Below are 19,509 nucleotides of genomic sequence, written 5' to 3' on the forward strand. Positions count from 1 at the left end.
CTGACTTATTTCACTTAGCACAACACCCTCCAAGTCCATCCATGTTGTTGCAAATGGCAAAATGTCATCCTTTTATAAGGCTGAGTAGTATTTCATTGTGTGTATACATCTTCTTTATCCATTCATCTGTTGATGGACACTTTGATTGCTTCCATATCTTGGTTACTGTAAATACTTCTGCTGTGAATGTGAACATTGGGGTGCACGCATGTTTTCAAATTAGTATTTTCACTTTTTTCAGATATATAGCCAGGAGTGGAATTGCTGTGTCATATGGTAGTTCTCTTTTTAGTTTTTTGAGAAACCTCCATATTGTTTTCCACATGGCTGCACCAATTTACATTCCCACCGACAGTGTACAAGGGTTCCCTTTTCTCCAACATTTGTTATTTGTGTTCTTTTTGATAGCCATTCTGACAGGCATGAGGTGATATCTCACTGTGGTTTTAATTTGCATTTCTCTGATGATTAACAATGTTGAGCATATTCCTAGTTTCTTAATTTCTCTTTCTGCTAGCTCATAGTTAGCATATAGGAATGTAACAGATATTTATATTTTGATTTTGTATCCTGAAATTTTGCTGTATTCATTTATTATTTCTAATAGTTTTTTGGTGGAGTCTTTAGGGTTCTCTCTATATAAAATCATGTCATCTGCAAATAGTGACAGTTTTACTTCTTCCTTTACAATTTGGATGCCTTTTTATTTCTTTTTCTCGCCTAACTGCTCAGGCTAGGACTCCTAATACTACGTTGAATAGGAGTGGCAAGAGTGGGCATCCTTGTCTTGCTCCTAATCTTAGAGAGACAGCTTTCAATTTTTCACCATTGAGTATGATGTTAGCTGTGGGTTTGTCATATATGACCTTTATTTTGTTGAGGTATGTTCCCTGTATACCCACTTTATTGAGTTTTTATCATGAATGAGGGTTAAGTTCTGTCAAATGCTTTTTCTGCATCTACTGAGATGATAAAATGGTTTTTAATCCTTCATTTTGTTAATATGGTGTATCACGTTGATTGACCTACAGATGGTGAACCATCTTTGCATCCCTGGAATAAATCCCACTTGATCATGGATGGTGTAGGACCCTTTAGGTGTTGAATTTGGTTTGCTTTAGATGTTGAATTTGGTTTGCTAATATTTTGTTGGGGATTTTTGCATCTATGTTTATCAGAAATACTGGTCTGTAATTTTCTTTTTTGTGTTGTCTTTGTCTGGTTTTGACATCAGAGTGATGTTGGCCTTGTAAAATGAGTTAGGAATTGCTCCCTTCAATTTTTGGGGAATAGTTTGAGAAGGATAGGTATAAAATCTTCTTTGAATGTTTGGTAGAACTCACCTGTGAAGCTGTCTGGTCCTGGACTTTCGTTTTGGGGGAGCTTTTTTGATTACTGTTTCAACCTCTGTAATAGTACTTCGTCTACTCAAGTTTTCTATTTCTTCATGATTTGGTCTTGGAAGGTTGTATAATTCTAAGAATATGTCCATTTCTTCTAGGTTGTCCAATTTGTTGGTGTATGGCTGTTTATAATATTCTTTTATAATTCTTTGTACTTCTGTGGTATCCATTGTTATTTATCCTCTTTCACTTCTGATTTATCAGGGCCTTCTCTCTTTTTTTCTTAGTGAGTCTAGCTAATGGTTTGTTGATTTTGTTTATCTTTTTAAAGACAGCTCTTAGTTTCATTGATCTTTTCTATTGCCTTTTTAGCCTCTATTTCATTTATTTCAACTCTGATCTTTATTATTTCCTCCCTTCAATTAACTTGGGTTTCGTTTGTTTTTCTTTTTCTAGTTCCTTTAGGTGTAAAGTTAGACTGTTTATCTGAGAGTTTTGTTTCTTTTTTTAAAAAAATTCTTCTCTACCTGCGGGCAGGGGATGGGGTTTCCACTGTGTCAGGCCCCACCTCAGAGCTGGCCAGGTAACACTAGGATGGGACATCTGAGTTCCAGTGACTCCCCTGGCAGCAGCAGCTCTTTGAGGGTCCTATGAGTCTGTGGGGGTCCAGATCCTGGCCCAGGACAACATTTGGTCCTGGAGCCTGGGCTCTGGTTTCTGGTGCTGCTCAGTTTTCTTGTTTCTTGAGGTAGGCCTGTATTGCTATAAACTTCCCTCCCAGCTTTTGTTGCATCCCACAGATTTTGGTATGTCGTATTTTCATTTTCATTTGTCTTCAAGTAATTTTTGATTTCTCCTTTGATTTCTTCGTTGCCCCAATAGTTGTTCAGTAGGATGTTGTTCATTCTGCACATATCTGTGATTTTCCCAGTTTTCTTCTTGTAGTTGATTTGTAGTTTCATTCCATTGTGATCAGAAAAGATGCTTGATGTGATTTCAATCTTCTTAAATTTATTGAGACTTGTTTTGTGTCCCAAAATATGGCCTATCCTTGAGAAAGTTTCATGTACACTTGAGAAGATATGTGTATTCTGCTGCATTTGGATGGAATGTTCTGTACAAATCTATCAAATCCATCTGGTCAAAAGTTTCATTTAAGACTGTTGTTTCCTTGTTGACTTGCTGTCTGGATGATCTAACCACTGATGTTAAGTGGGGTGTTAAAGTCCCCTACTATTATTATGTTGCTGTCAATTTCTCCCTTTAGGCCTGTTAATAATTGTTTTATATAATTTGGTGCTCCTATGTTAGGTGCATATATACTAATCACTGTTATGTCTTTTGATGAACTGTCCCTTTTTATCATTATATACTGTCCATTTTTATTTCTTGTTACCTTTTTTGGCTTTATTTCATCTGATATGAATATGGCTACACCTGTCTTCATTTGGCTGCTATTTGCTTGGAATATCATTTTACATCCCTTCCCTTTGGCCTATGTTTGTCTTTAGAGTTGAGATGTGTCTCCTGGAGGCAGCAAATAGTTGGGTCTTGTTTTTTAATCCATCCAGCCACTGTGTGTCATTTGGTGAATTCAATTTATTTATATTTAGGTTGATTATTGATAGATGAGGACTTAATACTGCCATTTTATCTTTTGTTTTCTGGTAGCTCTATATCTCCACTGTTTCTTTTTCCTTTTGTTTCTGTCTGCCATTTTGGTTTGATGGTTTTCTGTGATATTTTTCTCAGTTTCTTCTTTGTGTGTGTGTGTCTCTATTTTATGTTTATTTTTGTGGTTACCATGAGGTTTGTATAAGATTTCTCATAGATAAAATAGTCCTTTTTCTGCTGATAGCATCTTATGTTCACTCACCTATATGAATTCCATCCTTTTCCTCCTCCCCTTTTAGTGTTTTTGTTGTCTCAAATTATCCCTTTTTATGGTTGTGGGTTTGTTACCAAAATAAGATAGCTATAATTATTTTTCTGCTTTCTTTTTTCCCCTTAACCTTTATAACAGTGTTTAAAAATCTATTCTGATAAAGAGCTGCAGTTTTCTGATTCTATTTATCACCCTGCTTAAAGTTTTGTGTATCTTTGCTATTTTGTTTCTGGTAGAAGAGCTCCTTTCAATATCTCTTGTAAGGCAGGTCTAGTGTTGATGAATTCCCTCAGCTTTTGTCTGGGAAAGACTTTATTTCTCCTTCATATCTGAATGATAATTTTGCTAGATAGAGTGTTCCGGGGTGACAGTTTTTCTTTCAGTATTTTGAAAGTGCCAGTTCACTCTCTCCTGGTTGTTAGGGTTTCTGCTGAGAAATCTGCTGATAGCCTAATGGGGGTTCCTTTGTAGGGTACCATCCTTTTTTCCCCGGCTGCCTTTAAAATTCTTTGTCATTAACTTTTTTAAAAAAATGTATTTATTTGGTTGTGCTGGGTCTTAGTTGCAGCAGGCGGGCTCCCTAGTTGTGGCAGGTGGGCTCCTTAGTTACAGCACGTGGGCTCCTTAGTTGCAGCACATGGGCTCCTTAGTTGCAGCAGGAGGGCTCTTTAGTTGTTGCTCAATGCCTCCTTAGTTGCGGCACGTGGACTCTTAGTTGTGGCATGCATGTGGGATCTAGTTCCCTGACCAGGGATCAAACCCAGGCCCCCTGCATTGAGAGCACGGAGGCTTCACTACGGCACCACTAGGGAAGTCCCCTCTTTGTCATTAACTTTTGACAATTTTAATGTGTCTTGGAAAAGGTCTTTTTGCAATGAGTTTAATTAGGTGTTCTCATTGCTTCATAGACTTGATTGTCCAGTTTCTTCCCCAAGTTTGGGAAGATCTCAGCTATTGTTTCTTTAAATAATCTCTCTGCTCTTCTTCCTCTCTTCTTCTGGGATACCTATTATCCCAATGCTGCCTTTCCAAAAAGAGATGTGTAGCTCTCATAGGATTTCCTCTTTTTATATATGTCTTACTTCTCTTTCCTCTTCTACTTGTATCATTTCTAGGTTTCTATCTTTGAGTTCACTAGTGCTCTCTTCCATATTGTCTGCTTTATTTCCAATCCTTTCTAATGCATTTTCATCTTGTTTATTGTGTTTCTCATCTCCAGAATTTCTGTTTGGTTCTTTTTTAGAGTTTCAATCTTTTTGGTAAAGTATTCCTTCTGTTCATTAATTTTATTCCTGAGCTCATTACACTGCCTTTCTGAGTTTTCTTGTATCTCATTGAGTTTCTTCATGATGGCTATTTTGATGGCTCTATATGATGGCTCTATCAGTTAGATCTCAATATTCCATGACTTTAAGTTTGGCTTCTGGAGAATTGTCATTTTCTTTTTGTGATATAGTGTTACCGTGATTCTTCATATTGCTTGATGAATTGTCCCTCTGCTGGCGCATTTGAAGTTAAATGACCGGTTAGGAGTTACAATTCTTTCTTTTGCTTTCCAGTAGGTGGCGCTATCACACAAGCTTTTGGTTTCGCTAACCTGAGCTATTGAGAGTTGGCACTTTCCAACCTCCACCATATATGTAACAGGTGTGGCTCTGTGTTTTTGCTGTTGCTTCTTGTGCCTCTAGGCTTACTGCTGCATTGCTTCTGCCAGAGCTGCTGTCATTACTGGGATGGTGGGCTCTTCTCTTTTGTGGGAGATCCCCTGAGATACAGGCTCTGCTGTAGGGGGAGGGGAACAGTGTGGGAGGGGAAGCTGGGGTTGCACAGATGCCTCCACTGTGTCTGGTGCTGTCAGGTTCGGGGGCTCTGCCAATGCAAATAGGGGGGCCAGAGTCTGGGGTCGTGGGTTCCTCAGTGACTGGAGGGATGGGGTCCCAGGCCCCACTGTTCCTGCTGCCAAGTTACCTGTGGTGGCAGGCAGAGTCATGCGTGCTGCTTCCCCTGCTGCTATTGGGTTTTCTGAAGCTATGGGCTCAGCTGCCACAGTCAGAGGGCTGGGGATGCAGGTACCAACTCCACTGTTCCCTCAGTTCTGCCTCCTCTATGTGTTCCAGTTCACCCACCTTTGGAAGGTGCCATCCAAAGGCACCTTTGTTGCACTGTGGATGTTTTACTGCTTGTAGCTTCAAGGGGAGAGACAAAGGTAGCTTTTCACTCGACCATGTTTCTGACAGCACTCTCCTACAAAGTTCTTATGTTCCCAAAGTTGATTAACAACATAATATTTAAAAATTTAAAAAAAATTATGGAACTGAAATACTGAGTGTTTGAGGTGAGGCACAGAATCCCACTTCTGGGAACATATATAAATGAACATACTTGGTGAAGAAATAGCCTGTTTTCCTTGGTGGAATTACAGCTGTCATTCAATATATCCTTAAAGCAACTTTGGGGCTTCCCTGGTGGCGCAGTGGTTAAGAATCCGCCTGCCAATGCAGGGGACGTGGGCTCGAGCCCTGGTCTGGGAAGATTCCACATGCTATGAAGCAACTAAGCCCGGGCACCACAACTACTGAACCTGAGCTCTAGAGTCCATGAGCCACAACTACTGAGCCTGCGTACCACAACTACTGAAACCCAGGTGCCTAGAGCCCGTGCTCTGCAACAAGAGAAGCCACCACAATGAGAAGCCCATGCACCTCAACAAAGAGTAGCCCCTGCTCGCCACAACTAGAGAAAGCCTGCACACAGCAACAAAGACCCAACGCAGCCAAAAATAAATAAATGAATAAATAAAATTTAAAGAAAGCATTTTTGTTATTGTGAAATTATTGCAATAGAATTATGAAGAGTCACTCATTTTATGATCATCAGAACATGCCTTTCTTGACCTTCCCAGGCAAATCTATTCTTACTCCTGTACTTTGTACATAATGCCATTGTTATAGCATTTATAAGACTGTACTATAATTATTTGGTTATATGTCTATGTCTCTCACAGCATCACGCCCAGTGCCTGGTACATAAAAGTAAGCAATAGAGCCTTATGAGAGAATGAATGAATGAAGTGAATGAAGGAGCACATTTGGAAAATAAATATAACTTGTTACTTGAGTCCCTGAAATGTTTGTGCATTCATTAAACTGAAGTCCAGAAGACCTAGTAGTCCTTATTTTCTCTGGCTAGGAAATAATAACTTAGTAAGAGGACCAAAACAAAGTGCAGACTTTGAAAAAGTAGTCAGTAAGGAGTTTGCTTCTGTTTGTTGGAGAGATCTGATGTGATGCAGGTAGATTCCAGGAATGAAGTCCCAGAGCTTGGAAGTTACCTATATCCTAGTAAGATTATGCTGAGTTTAGAACAATGGATGTGAAGAAGAAAAGGGTGAAAGGTATCAACTTTTAAGTGAGAGCCAGAGAGAATCACATCAAAGGCATCAATAGGACTTGCACAAACCCCAAACCATAGAGACTTCTCAGAAGGGCAAGGAAGATAGTGACTACAAGATCAACTAATATTCATGGAGTAAGATTTGGGCTAGATAGAAAAACACCTTCCTTATTTCAAGAGATTTAGTGCTAGGGTACTGGTAACTGGAGACTAGGAGTACATTATAGTCTGAGGCTAGAGGGACTAGCCAAGGAGATTTAAAAAAACCCAGGAAGCAGGTTCTTGAAAGGACTGAGGTACCCCATCCCACCTAGTAAAGCATCAACCCCAATTAATCTCAGAAGTTTCAGAGTCTTGACTTGGCATTTACCACTAATAGGGTTGAGTCAGTGGAGGGAACCAGGGGTTCAGTAATTTGTACTATCAAGCTAATTTGTGGCTAGGTTTTATTTATTAGGACCTGAGACCTATATTCAATAAACTTGATAATTTCTATGTGTTTATATTTTAGTTTTCCATTTTTTTGGTAAAATTTCTTTAGGAACTTCCAACTTTGCACTTAATTTAAAAAGAAAAGGGATTTTCTACATTATAGCTAGAATGGAAGAGTGGGGGAAATCCATATATTCCTAAAGCCAGATGCAATGTTAATAGCTCTGGGAGTTCAGGTCCTGCTGGCATAAAATGTGGGTGCCAGGAAAGATAAAGAACAGTCAGCTCTGACCGTTGGTCCTTCCCTCCTTGGTTGATTACCTCTCAATTTAGACCTACATAACTGCCACAGAAATTGAGTGTTTGGAGTAGGTGTTAGTAAAAAGGGATGGAGGCTGGTTTTGAGCTGGACAAAATTTGGCTTGGCTTTAATTACTAACAGACCACTCTTGGTGAAGAAAAAAAGTACACACACACACAACTAGGGTCTGTAAGTGGCAATCTACTATGTAAGGTACATTCTTTATTTATAAATTTACTTTGTGGCTTGATTTAAGATTGTATTAATTTCCCATTGGTGCTATAACAAAGTAACATAAACTTAGTAGCTTAAAACAGCATACACTTACACTCTTACAGTTCTGGAGATCAGAAGTCCAAAATGAGCCTTATGGCTACTATGACGTAAAATAAAAATCAAGGTGTCAAGCAGGGCTGGTTGCTTTTGGAGGCTCCAGGGGAGAATCTGCTCCTTGACTCTTCCAGCTTCTAGAGGATAAGCCTAACAGCCTTATCACTCTGATCACTTGCTTCTATCATCACATCTCTTACTTCTATAGTCTGATCTCCCTCTGGGTATCTCTTATAAGGAGACTTATGATTACACTTAGGGCCCACCTGAATAATCCAAAATAATCCTCCCCACCAATCACAATCTCCTTAACCTAATCACACCCACAAAATCCCTTTTGCCTTAAATGGTAATGTTCACAGGTTCCAGGGATTAGGGCCTGAATATCTTTTGGGGCCACTATTCAGCCTTCCACAAGGGTGGTTTAGAAATTTTGCACATCCTTTTTTTAAACAATGTAGTAATTTGTTTAATGTGAAATTTGTAGTAACTTGCATAAATTTTTAACTTGTAGTAATTTGTTTAATGTGTCTATCACCAAATTTAATATATAAGTTGAATAAAAAATAAGTACTAATTAAAAATAAGTATTAGATTAAGAAATGGAATTTTAAAATATTGTCAACTAATTCATTACATGACAAAGTATAAAGAATTAAAAACAAGTTCCTTGGCTATTAATGTATACAAAGTTAGCATTTTTCAAAATGGAAATATAGGTCCCAAGAAAGGGGAGAAGAACAAGTTGGTTAAGCACACACTTGGAATGAAGATACAGTGTTGCCTGATAACAGTCATGCCCTCTGTACCAAAGAGTTCATAAAACACACTGAAAATTATCAAGCCTACTCAGGATATATAGGGTTAGAAACTTAGATTCCAGAGACCCTAAATTCCTTTTCAGATGCAGTTTAATAAAGCAATACAAGATCAAGAAAAAAATAAAAAGGAAGGAAACCATCCTGTATCAAATAATGCTTTGATTCTAGCAGGCTGGCCAATCTCCTTACCTAGGCTGGAATAAATGTGGCTGAGAATACAAGCTGGTTGTACTCTGATGGGGTGCACCTCAGCAATGGTCTCCACGTCAATTCCCTTGTCCTTCAAAATGGCCTTGATTTCTTCTGTCTCAGCTAGAATGGAAACTATAGGAAAGAAAGAAGATGAGGTCAACAGAAAATTTTATTTCAACAGGAACCTAAAGATCTCTCGAGCCACACAATATTTTTTTGAAGGGAAAACAAAAGGAAGGTAAGGAAATTAACAGTTATTGTAGACTTGATGAAACAATCATCATGCTTGGTACATAATGATATTATCTAAATGGAAAAGGAAACAAGATTTCATGATTAGAATATTTAATTCTGTTTTTTTGTCTAAATACCTATGTGCTTCTAGAGGATGCCACACTCACTTATATCTGGGATTCTATGTTTAAATAGGAAAAAAAAGACCAGGGACAGCATTATGAGGATAATAAAGAACACCCTAATGGTACGAACTGCTCAAAGCTAGAGAACAGTAGAAGTCAAGGTAAATTCAGGATAAAGAATTGAGGTACCATATTTGAAACTCTGTGTAGTTGTTTTGGGGGATGGGGATAAGACTTCTCTAGACTCAGAGCCTGCCAAACCTGGACAGCTCCCTTTTCTTCCTCTCACACTCATGTCTCAGAAGTGGTAATCATACTCACAAGGGAGAAGTCCAGGCCACCTCACTGACTCTTCTGTTTATTCTCCCTCTGTGGGACTGATAACTTGTCTGGGGGCCAATAACCTGAATGGGGCCTCAGCTGGCTTAATGCTAAGCACCGGGGCAAACACGCACCCTAACCCTGCTCCTCTAGTACTGCTAGATATGTTGAATTGGGTTTATGAGAAAACGAAGGTGCCATTTGGTTCATTCCAGCTTACAAGTATTGTATTTGTTGAGTTTTGGGGGCAAAAGCCTAGTTAACAAAGTGCTACTCTGCATTCCTTTGTCATTATCTTTTGTGTATTTTTCTATCTTGGGGACCTCATGGTGTTGTGCTGCTGTGGTCTGGGGCAGGATATGCAGGGTATGGTGATTACAGAGTCCCCTGGACATAACACCATCTTGATTACTTCTAACTGAAAACAACAAAGATTCTCCAGGGAAAATATACAGAGGAAGAATAATAGTGGGCTGACAAAAGTCCAGGGAAACACATGTGGTCATCCATTCATTCATTAATAAACATTTACTAAGCACTTAAATGGTAAGGTACTATGCTAGGCACTAGGGATTTAGAGGTGAATATGTTAGTCTCTCCCTCAAGGAGCTCATAGTGTAATGAAAGTGACACACACATAAACTGATTATAAAATAACCTGCTAAGGAAATAAATATATGCACAGAACATTGTGTGATCACCCAAGAGTGACACCTATCTAGTCTGGAGTTGGCAGGAGGAAGTTTCAGAAAAGGCTTCCTGATGTCTAAGCTGAATTTGAACGAATGAATAAGTTAGCCAGGAGAAAGAAGGGAATAGGAATGGGGAAAGCCATTTTAGGTAGAAGATCCAGAATGATCATAAAACATGAAAATGGAAAAGAATGTGGTTGTGTGTTTGTGTGTGTGTGCGTGTGTGTGTGTGTGTAAGAGATGGGGTGGGGACTACATACACTTCCATATTGCTGTAGCATGAAATACCTTGCACAGTGGAAAAAAAAACACACAAAAAACAAACAACCCCCCCACCAACCACTAACAAAATGAATCTGGAAAGGCAAATAGGGGTTAGATCATCATGGAGAGCATGTGTGTCACTTTAAGGAACTTGTATTTTACCCTTGGGTAATGATTTCCAAATTGCATTCTCCTGAGCCTCAGGGCTCTGCAGAAGGCAATGCAGTTGGTAGCAGGAGTAAAGGGGACTAAAGGAGAGGCAAATGAACAACACTCTGGGGTCCCAGGACTACTTTCAATCCCAACAACTCAGCTTTTTGTTTATGTTTTATCAAGTATGTAGAAAATGCTTATTTGGTACCACCTATGTGCTAGGTACTGCCATATGCTAGGGATACAAAGATAGACATGATCCTTGGAGAAAATGACATTGACATTGAGTCTTGCTAGAGGGCTGAATAGGAGTTATTCTGGTAAAAGTGAAGGTAAAACTAAGGGAGAAGCTGTTTCAGACAAAAGAAATAGCATAGACAAAGGCTCAAAGGCAACAGAGAACAAGGCAGATCTAGGAATAATAAAACGTTCTTTATAGTAGGAGCATGGACTGTGAAGCGGCAGTGGTGAGAAATGACACTGAAGGCAGGGTCAGGGAGCAGATCATAAAGAGCCTTGTAAGCCATGTTAAGAAAGTTGGCAATGGGAAGCCCCTGCAGAGTTGTAATCAGGGGAATAGCATATCCAGATCTCCGTCTTAAAAAGAACATATTCATGTTGATGATTAAAGAATAAGCTGATATACTGTAGTGGACCTACACTGAAGACAGGGGGACCACTTCAAAAGTTATTGTATTAATGCAAGGAAGAGATGCTGACTACTTAGATTAGGATCATGACATTGGTACTGGATAAACTAGATGGATTTCTGAATTATTTAGAAGGTAAAGAAATTGGGACTTGTTAACTGACTGAATGTAGGAGATGAGAGAGGGAGAGATACCGAGAATGATTCTTCATGTGTTTATTTGTGTAACTGAGAGAAAAGTGTGCCATTTACTGACATAGGCAAATAGGGAGAAAAGCAGGCACAGATGATGTAGAACTAGGAGAGTGCAGCTGATTAATTTTAGACATGTTGAGTTTAAAGTGAATGTGATATATTCAGGAGTCATTAGCATAGAAAGAGATGAGATGGGTCAAGGAGAATATATAGAAAAGAAGAGAAAAGGACCTAGAATATAACCTTGAGAAATTTCAACATATAAGATATGGGCAGATGATGAAAAGCCTGGGGACGGGAGTGAGGAGTTCTTGTCTCATGGCTTATATGTTCTCTATGGTATAGGAGGTGAGGTCATCTTCTGAGAGGGGAGAAGTTAGGAGGCAGGAAAAGGGAAAAGGTTAGGAATGGGAGGAGGCTGAGAGACAGTAACAACTATTCTGAATAATGAGAGCAGTGGGCTACGGACAAAACTCCCAGGAATACCAACAGTTAAGGGGCAAGGGGAAGAAGAGGGAGCCCAGAATGAGACAGAAAAGTACAAAACTTAGGTTGAAGGAGAGCCAAGGGAGTATGGTATCACAGAAGACATGCGAGTTAAGAGTTTCCAGAAATATAAACAACAAATGAAACAGAAAGATCCACTAAGAAGTGGACTGAAAAATATCTACCAAGTTTGGCAATAACTTAAGCAAAATCACTTTAAGAGGAATGATAAGCTAGTTGTAAAGGACTGCAGAATGAATGAAATGTAAAGAATTTGAAGTTTGGATGAGAAAGGAAGGATAGGATAACTAGAGGGAGATGAACATGTCAATGTATTGAAAATCAGAACCAACAGAGAAGAGTTTGAAGATAGGGAACAGTAGGTTTCTAGGAAGGCTAGGGAAGAGGATAGGATCAAGCATCAGAAGGAAGAGTTGGTGCTGAAGAGGAGAAAAAACAGCTTTTCTGAGACTCAAGAAAAGGAGGCAAGGCTGGGTGAAGATATAAGTAAGACTGTGGTGGGGGGTTCGGAAATTGACAAAGATCAGAACATTAAGATTATCCAGCATAAAGTAGCAGGCCAAGAATGAGGCTGAAAACAAGCAGTGAGGTTGAAAACAGAGAAGGTGTGGAATAGTTGAGGAGAATGAAAATGCTGACTAACAATAAGAACAAGGACTAACAGGAGGCACTGCAGGACTAGTTAAGTTGGAGACTGTGGATTTACAATGCTACCACTCTGCTCATTTGTGTGATTTTTTTTTTTCTAGAAGATTTTAGCAGGCCAGGTATAGGATCAGAAAATATAGAGAGTAAAACTGATCTGGGGCTGTGATTTTTCTGGTGGGTGTAGCAGAACTTTGGTGTGCTGGTAATTAAGAGATTTAGATGACCAACCAAAACGTAGGGAAGGGTAGACTAGGAGAAAATAGACACAAGTGTAATGGGTGGGGGGGAAGAAAACTGAAATAATATGCAGTTATGACTGGTGATTGGGACTTTTGGGAATGGAATATCTGAGGTGAAACAGTTCTAAAGTTTCGTCCTAAAAGTGAGTGGAGTAGAGGCAGAGGGAAGGGTCACTAGGGTTCTAGATATCCAAGAATTTTGAGGCTAAAATATTAGATGGCACTTACTCTGATGCTGAAATCTAGTACTATGGTAGGAATTGGGGAAGAAGAGGAAGGCTATGAGCAAAGCCTCAAAGTCTCTAATGAATGAATGAGAGTAACCAGGAGACCAATATAGCCAGATGGCATAACCCTCAAAGGAGAACAAGCTTTCTCATGGGAGGGGAAGAGTAATGGTCTTTTATATAACATTCGCTATGTACAGGAATACCTCAGAGATGTTGCAGGTTTGGTTCCAGACCACTGCAGTAAAGCGAGTATCACGATAAAGCGAGTCACACAAATTTTTAGTTTCCCAGTGCATATAAAAGTTATGCTTATAGAAAACAAACTTATGGTTACCAAAAGGGATAGCAAGGTGGCAGGGGGTAGATAAATTAGGAGTTTGGGATTAACATATACACACCACTATATATAAAATATTGATAGGTAAACAGCAAGGATCTACTGTATAGCACAAGGAACTATACTCAATATCTTGTAGTAACCTATAATGGAAAAGAATCTGAAAAAGAATATATATGTATACACACACACACACACACACACACATACACACAACTGAATCACTTTGCTGTACACTTGAAACGAACACAACACTGTAAATTAACTATACCTCAATTAAAAAATAAATAAATAAAACCAAATGAAAATAGTTATGTTTACACTATACTTTAGTCTATTAAGTGTGCAACAGCATTGTATCCAAAAAAACAATGTAAATGCCTCAATTAAAAATACTTTATTATTAAAAAATGCTAACCATCATCTGAGCCTTCAATGAGTCATAGTAGTAACATCAAAGATCACTGATCACAGATTACTATAACAAATATAATAATAATGAAAAAGCTTGAAGTATTGCTAGAATTATAAAATGTGAGAGAGACACGAAGTAAGCAAGCAAATGCTCTTGGAAAAATGGTGCCAATAGACTTGCTTGACACAAGGTTGCCACAGACCTTCAATTTGTAAAAAAACACAATATCTGCAAAGCACAATAAAGTGAAGCACAATAAAATGAAATATGCCTGTACATTGATAAGCAAAGACTACGTTTATGACTACCTTTATCCTATCCTACCACATAAGATGCCAAGTATAAGAAGGTTTATAAAATACTAAGGATTATTTTCTGTATAGAATCAACTCCAATGGAGGTTGGGGTTGAAATGGAGACATTTCAGAGGAGCTTCTCAGGAGGACCTAGTACCACATTGGATAATGTTTCTGGGGAGTCAAAAATCATCTGGAGTTTTCTACCCTAGGAGAGTAGCATAATAGTGATGTCATTGAGAGAGTTAAGGAAGGTGGCAAGATTTGCTTTTCTTGGGAGAGGTAAAAGAATAGGACGGAGACAAAAAAAGGTCAGTTTTGCATTTGAAGTATAAGTGATGAAAATGTTGTGTATATATATTGGGACTAGACTTCTTAAAATGTTTATACAGCTTAGCTCAGTGTTTTGCATAGAGTAGATAACCTCAAAATTTAAGTTGATTGCTAGGAACAAAAAATAAAGATTTGGAGTACTCTCTAAAGAGGTAGTAGTTGGAGCCATGGAAGCAAACTTATTATGGAGCAGGCAGCCCTAGCAAACACATGCAGGGTGTAAATACAGAAAGACAAGAGTATAAGACTAAGTACACAACCATTAGGAGGATATGAGAAGAAAGACATACTAGCAGAAAAAGCACAGAAGGAATGCTCAGAACAAAAGCAGAAATAATCAGAAGGCTATAATATCATCATGGTGAAAAGAAAAGAGTTTCCAGAAATAAGAAGTATTAAGAGAATCAGATAACATCCTTTGTTAAGCATTTGTTCATGATTAAGATTAACAGAAATCTTGAAACCAAACAGAGCCAAGTTTATACTATACATTTTGAAGCCTAACAAAATACATCATAAATAATAAAGTCATCATTTACTGGCCCAAACCAGACCTTTAATGTAAAATTTCTGCTGCTGGGAATAAGAATACATACCTTGAACCACAACATCTGGCTTTGGTACAGTAGAAAACCTGCGATTCACGGGGTCAATTTCTCCAGGAGCTAAAAATCCCTAAAGAAAAACCATAAAAAGACAGATTATTATATCTCCAAAAAAGCTAATGTTTGAGGAGAAACAACATACCAGTGCCAAAACCCCGTACCATAACATGTGAAAGGCATTATGGAAAGGAAACAAATACCTTTACTGTATGAAAATGTTTGAACTCCTGAATTCACATCCAAATTAATTTTATTTGGAGTTAATTTCTAGTGGCTGCCAAAAATTATTTTTTTGGAAATAAATGGGGTATAAAAGATAAACAGAAAGATTTCTAGTTATACCTCCCACTTTCTCTGGATGCACATGATTAGACAATCAGATCACAATGCTTGTAATCAATAATTTAAGTCATTAGTCCTGTTGCTTTCATATTTACTCATATGCTTGCTATGATTTCTGCTTAGCAGATATCTTTTGACTTGACTTGAGTTTCTGTCTTTGATGAAATGCGACGAACTCACCCACCTAGCTCTTAAGAATACCATTCATCTCCTCATTTTTTCATAGCATTAATTTATTCTAACTCAATGAGAAAGTCACCAGGTAAGGATTATTTTAAACAAATCATTCTGCCCATTATTGCTACATTTATAATAATGTCAACTAAAGATAAACTTTATGCTGTACACCTGAAACTCATAGTGATATGTCAATTACATCTCAATAAACTGGGACAAACAAAACAAAACAAATAAAAACAGCTCCAGGAAGTAAACAGTTATACATAAACAGGTCGAAGAGTATGGCTCAGAAAGGAAAGCTAAGTCCCACCCTAGATCCTCTAGGAGCCTGGGTTATAGCTTACCTTATATAATAACCTATAATGAGGAAATAGATTTGTCAGTAAAACTGGAAAATTTTGAGAAAGGGAACCCTTCTTATGGTTCAAAATGTCACAAATAAGCTGACATAAAGTAAGAAATTCCCAAGTGCGTCATTAAGAGCTGTCTCAACAGAGTTTAATATAAGGAACATTTAAGGGGCCCCTTATCAACAAACAAACAAAAAACTATGATGCTCCCAAACACTTGTCATGGTACCTAAAATTATCTTATCAGTTTATTTAATTAAAGAATGAAACATTATGTTGCTTGGAAAAGTTAAATCCATTATAAGCACTTAAATCCATTATAAGTCATTACTATCCAAGCACAATTGCATTCGCAGTCACCAGACAGGCACTAGGGGGCGTTTTGAAAAGGAACTATCTAGGGTCTGATCCCAGAGCAACTTCAAGTACAGTACCAAGGTAGGAACCCCTGGGCAAGCATGACGGACATGGTTGCCAGGGGGAAAGATTTTTGCCAAGGATTGGTCATGTTCTCACTCTAAGAATCTGGAGGAAAATCTATAATTAAGGCAGAATACAAAAGGCAAAAGATATATCCTTCAGATTTAATGAGCTACTCACAAATCTGATTGTTATGGAGACTAAAGCAGAAAAATGGAAGAGCCTTGAAGTTTCCCCTTACCTCTGCCATCAAGCTTCCTAAGATGTATAGAGACTGACCCCACATATGAGGCAGCTTGCCCATGGGGACTCGGTCCACAGTGTGAGGATTTTGATATTCTTCATCAACCTAAAAAAAAATAAATAAATAAAAAGAGATAAAGGAAAAGAATAGAAGGTTTAGGGCTTCCCTGATGGTGCAGTGGTTAAGAATCCGCCTACCAATGCAGGGGACACAGGTTTGAGACCTGGTCCAGGAAGATCCCACATGCCGCGGAGCAACTAAGCCCGTGTGCCACAACTACTGAGCCTGCACTCGAGAGCCAGTGAGCCACAACTACTGAGCCCATGTGCCGCAACTACTGAAGCTCGTGCTCCTAGAGCCTGTGCTCCACAACAAGAGAAGCCACCGCAATGAGAAGCCTGCACACTGCAACGAAGAGTGGCCCCTGCTCACCACAACTACTAGAGAAAGCCCGTGCACAGCAATGAAGACCCAACGCAGCCAAAAATAAATAAATTAATTAATTAATTAATTTAAAAAAAAGAATAGAAAGTTTAAAATACTAGACAACAAAAAGCCCGAGCCTGGATTGTGATTCATACTCTATAAAACAGTCACATATGCAATGCACTGAAAAGTCAAGCACTATGACTACAGTCTAGGGCAGTGCTCCTCTAACTGTACATGGATACACACCACCTGAGGATCTTTTCCAACGGCATATTCTTACTGAGTAGATGTGGGGGAAGGCCTGAAATCTGCATTTCTAACAAGCTCTCAGGTTATGCTGCTGATGTTGCTAGGAGCTTAGTCCACTCATCCCCACCAGCATGGAATATTGCATCTCTCCCCCGGCTAATGCTCTTTTGCAATGGAGAAGAGGAACAAGGGTAATCTCAACTGGCATTTTGAGAAAATGGAGACATACTTCATTTTCCAAGCCTGATCTACTCAATTAATCCCAGATGACTAGTCTCAAAGCAGAAAATATCAAATACTGAGAGTTCACACAGAACATCACTCTAGTTTGGCCTACTGATCTCCATATCATTCTCAATCTTAAAGTTTGATTTTTTAAAAAGTCAATCTCTGAACAACTTATTTTATTTTTTTAAATTGAGGTTTGGCTGACATATAGAAAGGCCATACATATTTAACATATGCATCTTCATGAGTTTGAGGACAAATATACACCCATGAAACTATCTCTGTAAGATTTGATCTTGCCCTCGTCTTGCCCAGCAACAGTGCCATAACTGAGTCTGCTTTATAAATATACTTTCAAAGGAATAAAATCATATTTTAATTGTTCTATACATAAAGAAAGACTTTAGAACATTAAAATCAGAAGATTAGAAATTATGTGACTCAAATAAGGCAGTCCTTTTGAGGTGCTGCTCCTCTTCTGCCAGCTCCATGTTATGGCACCGTCCAGCTTACCTTGTCAGGAGGAACACTGTACAGCTCCGGCAGAAGTGGGACTCCATTTTTGCCTTTGATGAGGACTGCTTCAAGAGCCTCTCTGTATTCTTGAACCTGTAGAGAAAAGAAAAGGGGAACAAAATTCATAGAGTTCCCTTTGGGGATCTAGGGGAGAGTTGTAGCCAAAGAAGGTCCTATAGCAAAGGGGTATATTCACCTAGTGAAAGGAAAGAAAGGGAAGTAGTATTTACTAAATGCTGATGGAGGCCAGATACTATGCTAGGAGTTTTGCATACTTTTAACGCAGTTAATTTTTTAAACATCTTTATTGGAGTATAATTGCTTTACAATGTTGTGTTAGTTTCTGTTGTATAACAAAGTGAATCAGCTACATGTATACATATATCCTCATATCCTCTCCCTCTTCCGTGTCCCTCCCACCCTCCCTATCACACCCCTCTAGGTGGTCACAAAGCACCGAGCTGATCTCCCTGTGCTATGTGGCTGCCTCCTACTAGCTATCTAGTTTACATTTGGTAGTGTATATATGTCAATGCCACTCCCTCACTTCATCCCAGCTTACCCTTCCCCCTCCCCATGTCCTCAAGTCCATTCTCTACGTCTGCATCTTTATTCCTGTTCTGCTGATGAATGCATTTAATTTTAATAACCATCCAGGTGTGTGTAATTAAAGCCTTTTTACAGGGAAATTAAGGCTCAAGAAGGTTATGAGCTTCTGAAAGATCATACAGCGAGTGCAAGGATGAGTCCAGATTTGAGCCCAAGTCAGCCTGCCTCCATGTACATGCTTCTACCCACCGTGTACTACACTGAGTAGAGCTTCTTGACTTTACATGTAATTGCTTTTAAAACTGTATTTTCCCTGTCAAATTAAGTTTCTATTATGATCAAGTTTACATTTTTTTTGCTTAACAATTTGCTGTAGATTAGTAATAAATAAAAAGCAAAAAAAACCCCACTATAATTTATGGTAGAAAAAATATATAGTCAGTTCTGTTACGATAGTTGTTTTGAAAACACAAATTTGTTCCAATGCATTTGATATATTACAGAACAATTTGAGCATAACATGAATTTCACATCTGCTTATGCACAATTTCAACCTGAGAAGGCACTCAGCTGAACTGAGTCGTGTAAGAATACACAACACACACACATGCACACACCTCAGAACCATGAACCACAACCCATCCACATGTGGTGTTACAACTTTCCATCCAATTTCAGATAACTCTCTTACCACTCCTGAGCTGCTCCCTTCTCATGGCCGACTTGGCTGCATGGCTCTGTGCCTTCCCTTCTATTTAATTTCCCCTTCTATTCCCTCCTTGCCCTATTTTTTTAATTCTTCCTCTCTGTTTGATATTCCTTTTTTTTTTCCTTTTCTCTTATGCTATCTCTCTTCCTCTGGCATGTAGGGTGGTGAGCATGGGAGCCCTGCAAGTGAGGTGGTAGGAACATGGTTGCACATATCCACAAGAAAACTTCAGGTGTTTTTCAAGGTACAAGTGCCATATCTTTGTGGTATTTATATATTTCTTAACCATTTAACATGTATAAAGCTGTGGTACTGTTTTTATTCAATTATGAGAAAACCAAACACTAAAATAA

At 38.6% G+C, this 19,509-nt stretch overlaps 1 protein-coding gene across 4 annotated transcripts in view; it reads right to left on the bottom strand.

Annotated features, from left to right (window-relative positions):
- PHKA1 (phosphorylase kinase regulatory subunit alpha 1) overlaps positions 1-19,509 on the bottom strand; it is a gene marked incomplete at both ends in the record, with an annotated part of 136,298 nt that overhangs the window by 74,058 nt on the left and 42,731 nt on the right. For all 4 annotated transcript variants that reach the window (XM_079727532.1, XM_079727531.1, XM_079727530.1 and 1 more), the window contains 4 exons: positions 8,695-8,829; positions 14,932-15,010; positions 16,474-16,581; positions 17,896-17,991. In XM_079727532.1, coding sequence (XP_079583658.1) covers positions 8,695-8,829; positions 14,932-15,010; positions 16,474-16,581; positions 17,896-17,991 — 418 coding nt within the window. The remainder of the gene's footprint in view (positions 1-8,694; positions 8,830-14,931; positions 15,011-16,473; positions 16,582-17,895; positions 17,992-19,509) is intronic.

Source organism: Hyperoodon ampullatus (assembly GCF_949752795.1).
Source record: "Hyperoodon ampullatus genome assembly, chromosome: X".
In the NCBI taxonomy this organism is placed as follows: domain Eukaryota; kingdom Metazoa; phylum Chordata; class Mammalia; order Artiodactyla; family Ziphiidae; genus Hyperoodon; species Hyperoodon ampullatus.